This window comes from Motacilla alba, chromosome 19, assembly GCF_015832195.1.
Source record: "Motacilla alba alba isolate MOTALB_02 chromosome 19, Motacilla_alba_V1.0_pri, whole genome shotgun sequence".
NCBI classification, from domain to species: domain Eukaryota; kingdom Metazoa; phylum Chordata; class Aves; order Passeriformes; family Motacillidae; genus Motacilla; species Motacilla alba.
The window spans coordinates 531,000-543,425 of NC_052034.1; the positions used below are offsets into that span (position 1 = coordinate 531,000).

Here is a 12,426-nt window from a genome sequence, read left to right on the forward strand (position 1 = left end):
AGAGAGGGAAGAGGAGGGGACAAAGGGGACAGAGGGACAGTGAGACACCGGGTCAGGGGGGACAAGGGAGCAGAGAGACAGAGGGAAGCGGGACAGAGACAGGGGGACAGCAGGACACGGTCCCCCACTCCACTGCCAGCCCCGGTCCGGGAGCTCCAGCCCCAAATCCTCAGCGGGGATCACATCAGAAACACGGAACATAAGTTCCAGAGACCCACACTACCAATAAAAAGTTATGACGCTGGAGAAAAATCACAGAGGACAAAATATAACACTTTATTAAAAATTAGTGTTCTATTTCCTTTTAATGCACCAGTGAAACACTTTAATCAACAGGTAATTGATTAATTACTGCATTAACTAGGTACTTTATCTGTAAAACTGACCCTTAAAAGTTAGACATGAAAATAAAACAAAGACTGAATCTCTAAGAAAATAACTTGATCACAGAATGTCAGTTTAAACAAGATCAGCAATCATATTTGTTATTCTCTGGATATAAAATATCATAGAAACCCAAAAGAATCCTTTACTCTCAATAAACAAATTAAGTGTCAGCCACCCTGTGAGGTAAGGGAGGGTCTTACTCGTTCCTTTGGATGAGAAGTGACACCCATGCAGAAAACAGCCTGCTGTCTGTCCCTGAGGGAGGGCAGAGCTGCACAGGACTGGCCTCCAGCACACCCTGCCCGCAGCACGGGGGAAGGTGGCTGCGAGGAGAATGCCAAGGATTGTCATCACAGCCTCGCTGTGTAAGGCAGGGGCTGCTGGCAGACCCATCCAGCTCAGGGGTATCTCCAGTATTGCCTGGAGGGAATTCTGTCTGAAAATGAAAAACCTCGAGGAGAACAAAACCAAACCAAGCCCGCAGTAGGCAATGCCCACTCAAACGCAGCTCTCGGTGGCAGCACAGCCCCGCCAACACCCTCCCTGCCCATCACTTATTTTCTGTTTCAACCAAGAAGTGCAAGAGATACAAGTCACTGGAGTGGAACATTGCAGCAGGATAAATGTCTCCTGTTCACAAAGGAAAATGTCAAGGTGAAGGTGAAGCAGTGACTTTTGTCACTGGGCCCACAGAGCTCTCCCCTCTGACCCTGCTGCCCCATGAACACCCACCTAGGGCTCCCTCCCTCGCTCTGACACCGAGCCTCCCTCCCTGCAGAGGGCCCGAGGCTGCTGTGCTGGCAGGGCACTGGCACTCCCTTTGGGAACACCCGGGGCCCTCTGGCACTGCTGGGCACGGCTGGCACCGAAAGGAAAGGCTCCCACTCACTCTGCCAGGGCACTGCCTGAATGCACGAAGGCTTGACTGAATGTAGGAGTGAAGAGGAGTGAAGAGTCCTGTAAGAAGGACAGCTCATGTAGTTACAATTCACACCCCACAAGTGGGACAGAAAGGCTCTTTTTTCTCCCAAAGGCTACTCCAAATTCCCGGGCACACCGTTAATGCACCCACTGGTGATGGTCTGGGTGGAAGCCAGCACAAGTCTCAACTTGCAGACAAACACGTAATTAGAAACCTGTATTGTCTTAATCTGTGCTTAATTTGAGCAGAGATCCTCGGAGAGCTCACTGCAGAGCCACCAATGCTGCCTTTAGACTGCGTCATCCTGCTGCTGCTGCTGCACTACACTGGTGTAAGCTCACGTTCTAGGATGTCTAGATCATTCCTGTCACAATAATTAATAGCCTTCAATTACGTAAAGACTGATCAAGGTGAGAATACAAAGCATGTGTTACATCTCAGCTCCGGTACTCGAAATGATCAGAACCTGGCGGGACAGAGACCGGACCAGGGCACGATTTTGGGGCAAGGGAGACTCAGTGACACCCTGTGCTGGAGCAGCTCCAGACAAACAGGACTCAGGAGAACCTGCAGCGAAAAGAAAGGGATATCTGCACGTATTTTAAACATGTGCACAACTGCTGACAGCTCTTACTGATACTGCACATCCACAAACACCAGGAAGATCCTTCGCACTTGGTAAAAGATTCTCACAACCCAGATGGTTCTCAAAACTGTTTGCTTCCCAGGTTAATTAATCTAAATTCAAATCAGAAATTAATACTACTTGTTGGCTGTGGGAAATAGGGAAAGGAAAACTAAACCCAAACACAGGCTTTTCTCTGCTTCTTACAGTGTAACAATTCACAAGTTGGGTCCATCTCGTTAATGAATGCTGTGAGTACAGAAAGCCTCTGGAGCAGCACAGGGATCTGACATTCTCTTTCACACACTCCTTCCCACACCTGTCCTCCCCAGAAAAAATAAAAGCAAATATGACATTTTTCTGCTTATAACTTCATTTAAACGCAGCTTTGCAAGGCTATCAGCATCACTTACTTACTCTGTTAACATTCACTACGATAGTAACAAGAAAAAATATATAAATAATTTGCCAAGAAACAAAAGTGCCACGTGTTTTTTAAATGGCATCAGCCTTTGTTACAAGATAGAAAAAGCACAAGATATTAACTTGAAGCTATTAAATGCAGCACAAAGTCCCCATCACTGCAGCCTCTGCTGGTGCCTTCCAATTAAACAGCATCAGTGGAGGGAAAAAAATTTAAAAATCCACATCACACTCTAGCAGAATTAGAGAGAAATACCACAAAAATCTTTGTTGAAACTAAACCTCAACAGCTGTATTTTCCCTGGCACAGCAGAATAACCAGCTGGAAAACAAAAACTTACAGAAAGAAATACAAAAGAGGTTGCCAGGATTATTAGAGATTCCAAGAGGCCTTTCACAAGAAGGCAGGTGCATCCCTGTGCAATGCTGCTTCCTGAATGTGAGGAGAATGAAGTGAATCCTGCCACGTGTAGAGGCAAGAAAATCCTACAAGTCTCTTAGTGTTTTCTTACTATCCCACAACTTAATTTTCAAAAACCTAGATGAGTGCAAATAATTTTTTGTTCTCTCCCCTGCTTCTATTACTCCAAAACCATCCACATCTCAATTCCCCTTATGAACTCCCTGCAACAATTTGGGATTATTTTCTTGTCAGGCTTTTGCAGTAATGTTCTTTAAATCTGTCAGGTGGATTTGGCACTGGTCAAAGCAGTTCAGAACTGACCATTGTGGAATCTGGAGCTTCATGACCGAGTATGACATGGGAACACAAAGGCAGCTGTGGAATATATCCAAAAAAACCCTGGCTCCAGTGGGCAGCCAGCAGGAATAACCATGACAGTGGCAAAACTGCTACCTACAGCTCAAACATACAAGCAAATGTTTAAAAATACAACGATGGCTTTTCATACTTGAACTTGAACTTTCATACTTGAGCTTGAAACTGTTTCCAGAAATTTCCAAATTTGCAGAGCAGACTTGACTCCCACCTCCTGAAGTGCCCTGTACGATCAGCACCCAGCCAAGCGCTCATAATAAAAGGGATTATTTCAGTTTAAAATCCAGTATAAGCCACCTCTCCTGTGCCCAAAGCCTCTCCCAGTTCCCTGTTAGAACAGTATTTTCACAGCTGTTTTCCTTCTCCAACTTCTACCCTCTAGAAGGGATTCAGGACACAAAATTTGAGTTCACATATTCTAGTCTTGGAAAACACTGTTTAGCCTGTACTTCTCCAGACACTGCAATTTTTCCCCCCACTGCTTGAGAAATTTAACATTAAATAGCACGTTTAGGCCACAGGAGGAAAAGAATGTAAAATCAATACTCCAGACTGCCCTTGTTCATATAAACAGGATTTCACAGTGACAAGCTTCCACCAGGGCAACAGTGCCACAATCTGCTCAAGTTTGCTTACTTCAGGTTTCTCCCCTCACCATACCCATTTCCCCTCTCCCAGGACAAGTCATTACCAACACATTTACATTTTCAGAGATTTCCATTTTCACGTGGAGAGGCTGATGACTTGATTCTTACCACTTTGGAAGAGCTTTCTTGGAATCAATGAGTTTTAAAGACACTATCCTGGAACACAAACCTTTGCAGGTGTTCTGGGACAGGGGTGGGAGAGCTCAGGTGCAGCTGACTGGCCAGCCAAACGTTTCTCCTGGGGCTTATCCAATGTAGGGTCTGCCAAGAGCAGCCACATTCAAGTTCTCTCTTCAGTATCTTGATTTAATAACTGCAAGTTCCATTAAACAAGGCCCTGAAAGGGGAGCTGTCTGGAAGCAGCTTTTCAAACCGCCCCACCTCACTCAGGAAGAGCAGCGCTGCTCACGGCAAGGGGGAAACTGGCAAATCATTAGACAGGAAAGAGCAACCACAAACCGAGAACCGGCGTTCCACATCCCCCTCCCCAGCAGGAAGAGGGGCCAGCCTGCAGGTAAAGCACAAGGTGCACAACTCACACCTCAGTTCTCCAAGCCCTCGGCCTTTAGAGCTGCTGCGTGCACACAAATCCCCGTTTGCTTTTCCAGGGGGCCGAGGCGCCCCGTGAGGATCCGTGCGCAGGGGATCCCTCCCTCGCGGCCGGGGACCAGGCTGTGAGCTGGAGCCCTGCTGCAGCGCCCGGTGCGGCTAGTGGCCGAGCTGGCGGTCGTCGTAGGTGCTGTACCTCTTGACGTGGATGCGGCGCACGCGGTCGCGCAGCTCGAAGCCCTCGTCGTCCTCGCTGTGCGAGGCCTGGCTGCGGCTGCGGCTCGTGGCCTCCAGCAGCGAGTTATCCGGGACTCGGGGCGTCTCGTACAGCAGCACGTTTAGTGTTTCCTCGTAGATCCGTGCCTCGGGGAATTCAACCTGCCAAGGACAGCACGCGCCGTGGTGTTGCATTTTAGTTCAATGGTGCGCTCTGTCTCACCCCTGGAAAATGTACGGCTTATTCCCAGCTGTGATCCTCCCCTGCAGTGTCTGTAACCACACTGGCCCAAGTCTTAGTCCGTGCTCACTTTGAATCTCCCTGTTAAGCTGTGCGAGGGGGACGAGACGCTCTCTTGGCCCCTTTTCTCCCCGAGGAGGACCCCCAAACAAACTGCTACAACATGTCCTGTTCCTCAGCCATCCAGGATAACAGCTGGAACACACACCCACACGTGTAAAGGTACTGAGCCATAAACCCACGTTAAAAAGAGTAAAAAATTCCTGGTAGAGGGTTACTCCCACCAGTTCACCTCCCTCACCTAATCTTTTAGATTGCTCTAGAAGGGAATACAGTATCTCTGATTCTTAACATTGGACCCTGGTAACCTCAGCTGCACCACTGCAAATTCAGAGTTACCTCCTGAAGCGAGAGAAACTCTGCAGACTCCTGAAGCTAATCACGACGGTTTCTAACCCGTAGCACGGGCGGTGAAGCTGCATTACCTTGGTTTGCTTCTTCTCCGTGGCGTAGACGATGGAGGTGCAGCACACCTCGGCCAGCTTGCGGCCCTGCCCGTAGAAGGACCAGCAGCAGATCTCGTCCCCGATCACGTCCTTGATGAACAGCACTCTGCCGTTGAACCGCAGGGACAGCTTGTCAAACAGCTCGATGTTCTTCAGCAAGTTGTCATCGGAGTTACTGAAACACAGCAACAAAAGCAGGAACAGGGCTTTTCACGCAGCCATCCCTGCGTGTTCCGCCAGCTTTCAGCACTGATCCAACTGCAGAATACAAATAAGTAGTGACTCACTGCCGCATGCTGCCAAGAAAAGAGGGGTAATAGCCCATTTCAGATACAAATACACTGCTCTGACCCCATGAGCAAACACACCGCCCTTCAGAGGTCAACTTACACAATTAATGAGGACAGCACAATGTCCCAAACCATTACATCAACTATCCACGCTCGAGATGATCAAACCCCACCTCACTGAAGCTCTCTGGCTTGACGACAGCAGAAGGCCAGAGTCGGTGTGTGCTGGAAGGGCCACGTGCTCTGCATCCTGCACACCACAGACACACTGCCAGCATGAATACATCATTTTCAAAAATAAGTCTTATTGACAGACATGCAATGTAGGGCCCTAATTACTTTTCAAAGCAAGATACAGTTGTCAAAACCCAAAACAAACCAAAAGAAGCGAAGTTAGATCATTCGTCATCATCTTCCACTCCCATAGTCAAAAAGCAACTTTTCCACTAAAGTGAGGGGAAAAAAGAAGGGACATACCTGGTGTAGGAGTATTTATTGTTGCTTCTATTATACAGCAGTTTAACAACAGGCTGTTGGGAGTGAGAGAAAGGAAGAAAAGGTAAGTTCTGTGTTTCGATACATTTAGCATAAATCCACAGTTGAAAAGAGCAGTTACTTTCATTGATGACTCTATCAGTCTCTCCTCTTCTTTCGGAGAGGTGATAATAGGGATGCTGCAGACAGGTTCATACAAGTCTTTCTTGTCCTGTTTTAATGAAAGAAGAAAGAGACGAGATAAGAAAGGAATGCTGAAGCTGACATTGCTGCTGCCTCCTTCAGCCCCTCCAGCCACGCTCCCAAACGCCGTGATGCACAGGAAAAGAGCTGGGTTGCTACAGTAACCACCCAGCTTACCTTGATCTGCAACCCAGAATCACAGCACAGATTTCTCATCCCCGGAAGGCAGCAGTAATTGAAATATTGGGATGCAGGTGGATGTCCTCAGATATAGCGAGGACAAGGACTAGTCATACTTGGTTTGAGTGGGTTTAATATTCCATCTTTTCTTGAAGAAAAGGATAGAAGGAGTCTGCAGTAGTTTTAATCAACTCAAACCACTGCACGGAAGAGCATCAGCCACTGTGAACTGAACACTTGGCAGAACAGGATGTCACCAACAAGAGCCAGCCCTCAGGGACACAGAGCAAAACCCAAGCGTGGCCAGGCCAGGCCATGTCCCCAGATCCCTGGGGCAGCACAGGCTGAGTCCCCAGATCCCCCACTGCCTATTTACTAAACCACATTTTAAAAATGCCTTGTACACCTCAGACTTGGTGCCATCTCTAAGGCCATGAAATAATCTCTCAAGTTGTCTGAAGTAAATTTTATAAGCAAAACACCCATGAAACACTTCACAGGATACTTCTGTCCTTACCTGCAGGGCTGCTTGGCACATGTCCACTAAGCCCTGGATGAGATAGTACTTGGCTTCTGCCATCAACGCTTTGATCTCCTGCCTGTGCTTTGGAAGTGCAATCGTGTCATCTCTGAGATAGTTTAAAATTGTTCCAAAGTGCTTCCCACAACGGTCTATAAGGATCCAGCCTGAAAAATAACCAACACATTTCAGTCACCTCAACACAAGAGGCAAGAAGAAGCTCCCTGGAGAGGTTAAACACTGAGGTTTCCTGACACTGCTCAGGACACTTCTCCCATTTCACCCAGTGGAAGTCCCCACTGCCTTTGAGCTAACTGAAGCTGGTTCCAGAACAGAACCTGACAGTGAAGCCCCTGTAGTGCTGCCCAGATGCTCCCAATGCTTTCCAGCACCCCAAAAGCAAAGCCCAAGCTAAAAACACTCAACCTCCAGCACAATGCACCGAGATTGCTGCAGGAAGCCAACTGCATGCTACACTGTGATACTGGGCAGTCAGAAACTTCTGAGAGCCAAGGAAGGACTAGAAGAGAGAATTCACCAATGACTGCAGCAAGCAGATATGGATAAGTTCTGTGGCCTAATGAGGATTTCTCTAAAGGAATTCTCTAAACACATCCGACAGATCAGGAGGAAGCACAGAGGGGATGAAGCAGAGGAAACAGTAGCAAATGGACAAATTCTTGCAATTTTACAAAATCCCTGAAGTCACATTCCCTAAGGAAACAGGATGTCTGACTGCTGCCAAACAATAGCAGTGTAGGATGCACACACACACAAGAATTAGTACGGTGCCAAACCCTTTCCCATAATGTGGAAGGCAGGAAAAAAGTGTTATTTTGGAATCTAGGTAGAGAAAACAACCTAGGAAAGTAAGCTAAACCCCTGCTGGACTCTCCAGCTGGAGCTATCAGAACATGACTCTCATTTTCCATCCAGGCTGAGGCTCTTACACAAAATTGCCTGTTCTGCCCTTTATAACGTTTCAGGGATTTAAAATATCCTGTGTCCAGCTGGAGGTGACACACTGCCTGACTGATCTCTAAATGCTGCCACAGCACCATGAGCCACGACTGAAACATGATGCTCAGGAAAAGGGGAAAAAAAAAAGATTTTTCAGCAAAGCAAGGCAGGCTATTCTGAGCCTCAAAGCTGAAAACTGCACGTTCCCCCTAACGTGCGTGGTTTGAATAATGCCACTGCTCGATGTGACAGAAATGACAATCCACAGACAGTCTGTTCAGTCTTTTCAACACCACCACCAACCTGCCCACCAGCTGCAAGGGCTGGAAAGAGGACCAGTCCTTCCCCAGTTCATTTGAGTAACAGAACCAGGTATTTCTATAAAGCCAAAGGATTGCTAGCACCAACAGGACTTGCCTGCCTCATGTCCCCAGTTATTTTTGGCATATATCATTCTCTACATCCTTAACGGAGTAAAACCACCACCAAACCCCTGCTGTTTTACGAAGCTGCCAGCAATGAAAGCCATACCCTTACCTTCCTTGTCAGTGAGCACCTCCATCCTGCCGCTGAACATGGCCTTGAGCATGGTGTCGTGCCTGGTGAGCACCTGCACCGTGGTGTAGTACAGGGAGCCCCCGACGTTGAGCCGCACGTACTTGTTCCCCAGGCTGCCGCCCTTCAGCCCGCCGGCCTTGGGCTTGTGGCCCGCGGCCGGGCACAGGGCGCTGCCCAGGCACGTGTCCCCCGACATGTCCTTCTGGAGGTAGATGACCACCCTGCAGCGCGTGGGCCGGGCCGGCCCCGCCGTGGTGCCGCCGTCACGCCTCAGCGGGGCAGGACGGCGGGGCAGGGGCCGGCATCACCGAGGGGTCAGCACGGCCAGGGGCCAGCACGGCCAGGGGCCAGGGGTCAGCACGGCGAGGAGTCAGGGGTCAGCACGGCGAGGAGTCAGGGGTCAGCACGGCGAGGGGCCAGCACGGCCAGGGGCCAGGGGTCAGCACAGAGCGCGGTCAGCATGGAGCGTGGTCAGCGCGGAGCCCCACGGCCACTCCACACACGGACGAGGATGTCACTCTGCGGAAGAGACACTTCCTAAGGACACAACCACGCACATCCTGACAAAACACGATTTAGTAATTTTTCAGACAATCGATGCAGCCAGTGCTGTGTCACACTTCTGAGGCACGCGAAACTCGTCCGACTTCCTGTTGTTGTATCTCCAGCCAACACTGCAAACGCCACACAGCACCGCACGCTGCTGGAACTCAGCTCCCCCTCGCTTCCCAACAGAACCCGTCTCTCTTTGAGCCCAGCTGAAATGCCCTGGAAGAGCTTCCTGCCTCTCCTTCAGCTGGGGTGTGTGTGCATCCCCCTGAGCGGGATTTGTTGATGTTGGTTTGACTTTAAACTGGAGACACAATTGTCTCTTCAAATGCCTCCACACTGAAAAGAAGGATCACAAGGTTCTATTTTTTTGGTAACTCCTTTCATTCAAAACTCTCCTGCATCCATCCTGAAGCCCTGACCAGTGAACGTAGTTCTAATTTGAAAAGAAAATAAACACGCAAGACTCCCCACCACGTACACCACTGTTTGTCACTGGTGTCCGGCCTTGCTTTAAACCCTCAAATCCCCTTTTTAGAACAGCGGCATGTTTGTAACAGCAGCCAGACCGAATCCGTGAGGAGACAGGAATCCAGCCTGTCCGACCGAGCTCCTCAGAAGAGTTCGCGGTCAGTTCCATCCCTCCAGGCAGTTTCTCACTGCTCTGACCGAAGAACGAAGCTAAACACGAGCAAAGAAGCTAATCCCCCTGCCCAGCCAGCGCAGGCAGCAGCCAGCACAACTCCTGGTCACGGAGGAGCTGCGAGGCCTCTGCTGTAAACAGCCAGAGATCTTTAATTACCCCCTTTGACACGACCGAAAGCTCCCCACATCCCTCCCGTCCCTTCGTGCCCCGCGTGGGAGGCAGCACGGGCTGCGAGCGATGGCCCCGCAGCGGGACCCGCCCGCCTCAGCCCGGCCGCGAAGGGAGCGACCCGAACGGCTCGGGGGGAGCCGGGGAGCCCGAGGTACCGGGGCACATCGGGAACCGGCCCCGCCGCCCCTCAGGCAGGGGCCCGGGCCGCGGCCCCGCTGCGCCACAGCCCCCGGGAACGGCGGCACGGCCCGGGACGGGCTCCGGGGGAAGCGAACAGAGGCGAGGCGGCCCGGCCCGGCCCCGCTCACGGCCCCGCACACCGCCCGGCCTCTCGCACTCACCCGCCGCCGCCGCCGCCGCCGCTCAGCCCCGGCCCGCCCCGGGCCCCGCCGGCCCGGAAGAGTTTCCCCGGCTCCCGGCGGGCGCAGCGCTGGCAGAGGCGGGGCCGGGCCGGGCGGTGCCGGAGGAGCCCGAGCCCGGCAGTGCCGGCTGAAGCCCTGGTCCGCTCGGTTCGGCTCGGCTCGGCTCGGCTCGCTGCCCCGGCATGGCGCAGGCGGCGCTGGGCGCGGCGGGGCTGCACTTTGACGAGCTGAACAAGCTGCGGGTGCTGGAGCCCGAGGTGGCGGCGCAGACGGCGCAGCTCCGCGAGCAGTGCCGGGCCTTCGTGGACAGTGAGTGCCGCGGGCCGGGCACCGGACACTGGGCACCGGACTGGGCTCCAGGCTGGGCTCCGGGCACCGGGCTGGACACCGGGCACCTCATGCCTTCTCTCATCTCTTTCAGCTGATTCGGCCCGAATGCTAAAACCTTCCTGCTTACTGTAAACTCTAAGCGTACAGCCGCGTCTAAAAACTGTACGACAAAGCAGGAGCATTAGATCTCGTGAGGGAAGTTCTGGGTATCGCTTGACGATTTTTTTCTTTACAGAAACAGCAGAATTTCAGAACATAGTGGGCAGCTTGATTGAGCTCGTTGACCAACTGGCCAAAGCTGTAGAAAGTGAGAAGATGAAGGTACTGTGCAGTAAATTCCTCGCCTCCCGCGTGCACTGTCCTAAGGCCTCTCTATCCCTCCCTCCCTTTACAGCAGAAGCACCGATTCTCTGTCAGCGTCCTGCTGGCATTCCCTGGGATTAACTGGGCCTTTAAAACTGATATTAATGATAATACTAATCAATAATGATGAATTAATGAAACTTATGACAGTGTCACATTGCTCACACATGAACTGGTCCTGCTCTCCCTGCTTGTCTGTATTTCTGCACAGAAACAGAACGTGTGCTTTCTAATCACTCCGTCTTGGTAGAACTTGTCCTCCAGAGGCAGGAGAGGCCTCTGGTAGCCTGAGCTTGTCTGGCTGTAGCACCAGTGCCCAGGTTGTGTGTCCAGAGGAGTCACTGACTTTGTTCCTCGAGTTTGGGGAACACCAAACTCCCACCAGCCCCTCAGGAGCACAGCATCACCCTGTTATTGCTGGCATGGCTGAAATGCCTCACAGTCAAGCTGCTGGGAGGGAAAGGGGCTAAAGGAGTTAACCAAAACCCCTCCACACATCCCTGCCCTGTCCTGCCAGGCCATCGGGGCACGGAACCTGCTGAAGTCGATTGCAAAGCAGAGAGAGGCTCAGGAGCAGCAGCTCCAGGCTTTGATAGCTGAGAAGAAGATGCAGCTGGAAAGGTGAGTTTTGTGTTCGGTGCTCTGGGGTGTGGTGCAGGCTGGGCAGGCTCAGGGTGGACACAGGGCTGACTGCCTGTGCTGTGGCACCCTTGGCTGGTTCCGACAGCCCCACGTGCAGCAAAGGCGTGTCCTGGCCAGAGCACATGGCAGCAGTGCCACAGGCCTGGAGCTACCTTCAGGCCCTGCAGGGAACCAAAGAAGGTTCATCCCTGAGGACTCCAGGGCTGAACAGAGGCAGCAGGGGCTGGGGCAGTGCAGAACTCTGACACCTGCATCGGCCTCGAGCTGGCTGATAGAGCTGCTGTGTGTGACTCAGGCACCTGCTGCTTTCAGGTGACTCACACAGGGAGCCCAGCTCCCCTCCCAGCTCCGGGGGCTGCCCTGCCCCACCTGGCACGGGGGTCCTGGGCCCTGTTCTGTCTCGCAGGTACCGGATCGAGTACGAGACTCTCTGCAAAATCGAAGCGGACCAGAACGAATTCATCGACCAGTTCATTTTCCAGAAATAGAGGATTTCAAGATAAAAACCAGCTCACGCGGAAACTTGACCATTCCAGAACCTTGAGAATTCCAGAAATATGCAATTTCCCCTGTGCAGGAGTGCGGATGGTTTGTGCACTGGAGGGGCTGTACCTCGGTTTGAGTGTCCCATGGCAATAAGAAGGGCTGACAGCTCACAGCTGCACAGACTGTTCTGGCCTTTGATTTTATACCAGTTTTGTACAGTCACTAGTTCTAATTCAAATTCCAGTTGAATTAATGCTACTGGTGCTTTGTTGTGTCGCTTTTTGAAATCTACAGCTCTTTCATAAAAATCAGAAAATAAATTATTGTTCTCAGACTGCCTGGCTGTACCAGAATTAGTTGCTCCTCCTCTATTATTTTTCAGTGTAAAGGTTTATAC

General features: G+C 51.3%; 2 protein-coding genes across 5 annotated transcripts; one reads left to right on the forward strand and one right to left on the reverse strand.

Annotated features, from left to right (window-relative positions):
• Window positions 1–269: 269 nt before the first annotated feature.
• Window positions 270–8,824, reverse strand: TNFAIP1 (TNF alpha induced protein 1). The gene is made up of 6 exons (XM_038158105.1): window positions 8,460–8,824; window positions 6,960–7,129; window positions 6,201–6,290; window positions 6,062–6,114; window positions 5,274–5,469; window positions 270–4,709 (listed from the first exon to the last, which is right to left on the reverse strand). The coding sequence occupies exons 1-6, from the start codon at window positions 8,674–8,676 to the stop codon at window positions 4,491–4,493; spliced, it is 945 nt and encodes a 314-aa protein (XP_038014033.1). The 5' UTR covers window positions 8,677–8,824; the 3' UTR covers window positions 270–4,490.
• A 1,439-nt stretch (window positions 8,825–10,263) lies between these two features.
• IFT20 (intraflagellar transport 20) lies at window positions 10,264–12,382 on the forward strand. Of its 4 annotated transcripts, none has more exons than XM_038158107.1 (4): window positions 10,264–10,517; window positions 10,774–10,859; window positions 11,419–11,522; window positions 11,629–11,846. In XM_038158107.1, exons 1-4 carry the CDS (start codon window positions 10,391–10,393, stop codon window positions 11,786–11,788), a joined length of 477 nt encoding a protein of 158 aa, XP_038014035.1. In that variant the 5' UTR covers window positions 10,264–10,390; the 3' UTR covers window positions 11,789–11,846. The 4 variants fall into 4 exon arrangements, with proteins under 4 accessions (XP_038014035.1, XP_038014036.1, XP_038014038.1 ...); XM_038158108.1 differs by lacking the exon at window positions 11,629–11,846 and adding an exon at window positions 11,878–12,382 and having other exon boundaries at window positions 10,265–10,517; XM_038158110.1 differs by lacking the exon at window positions 11,629–11,846 and adding an exon at window positions 11,856–11,879 and having other exon boundaries at window positions 10,268–10,517.
• Window positions 12,383–12,426: the final 44 nt, after the last annotated feature.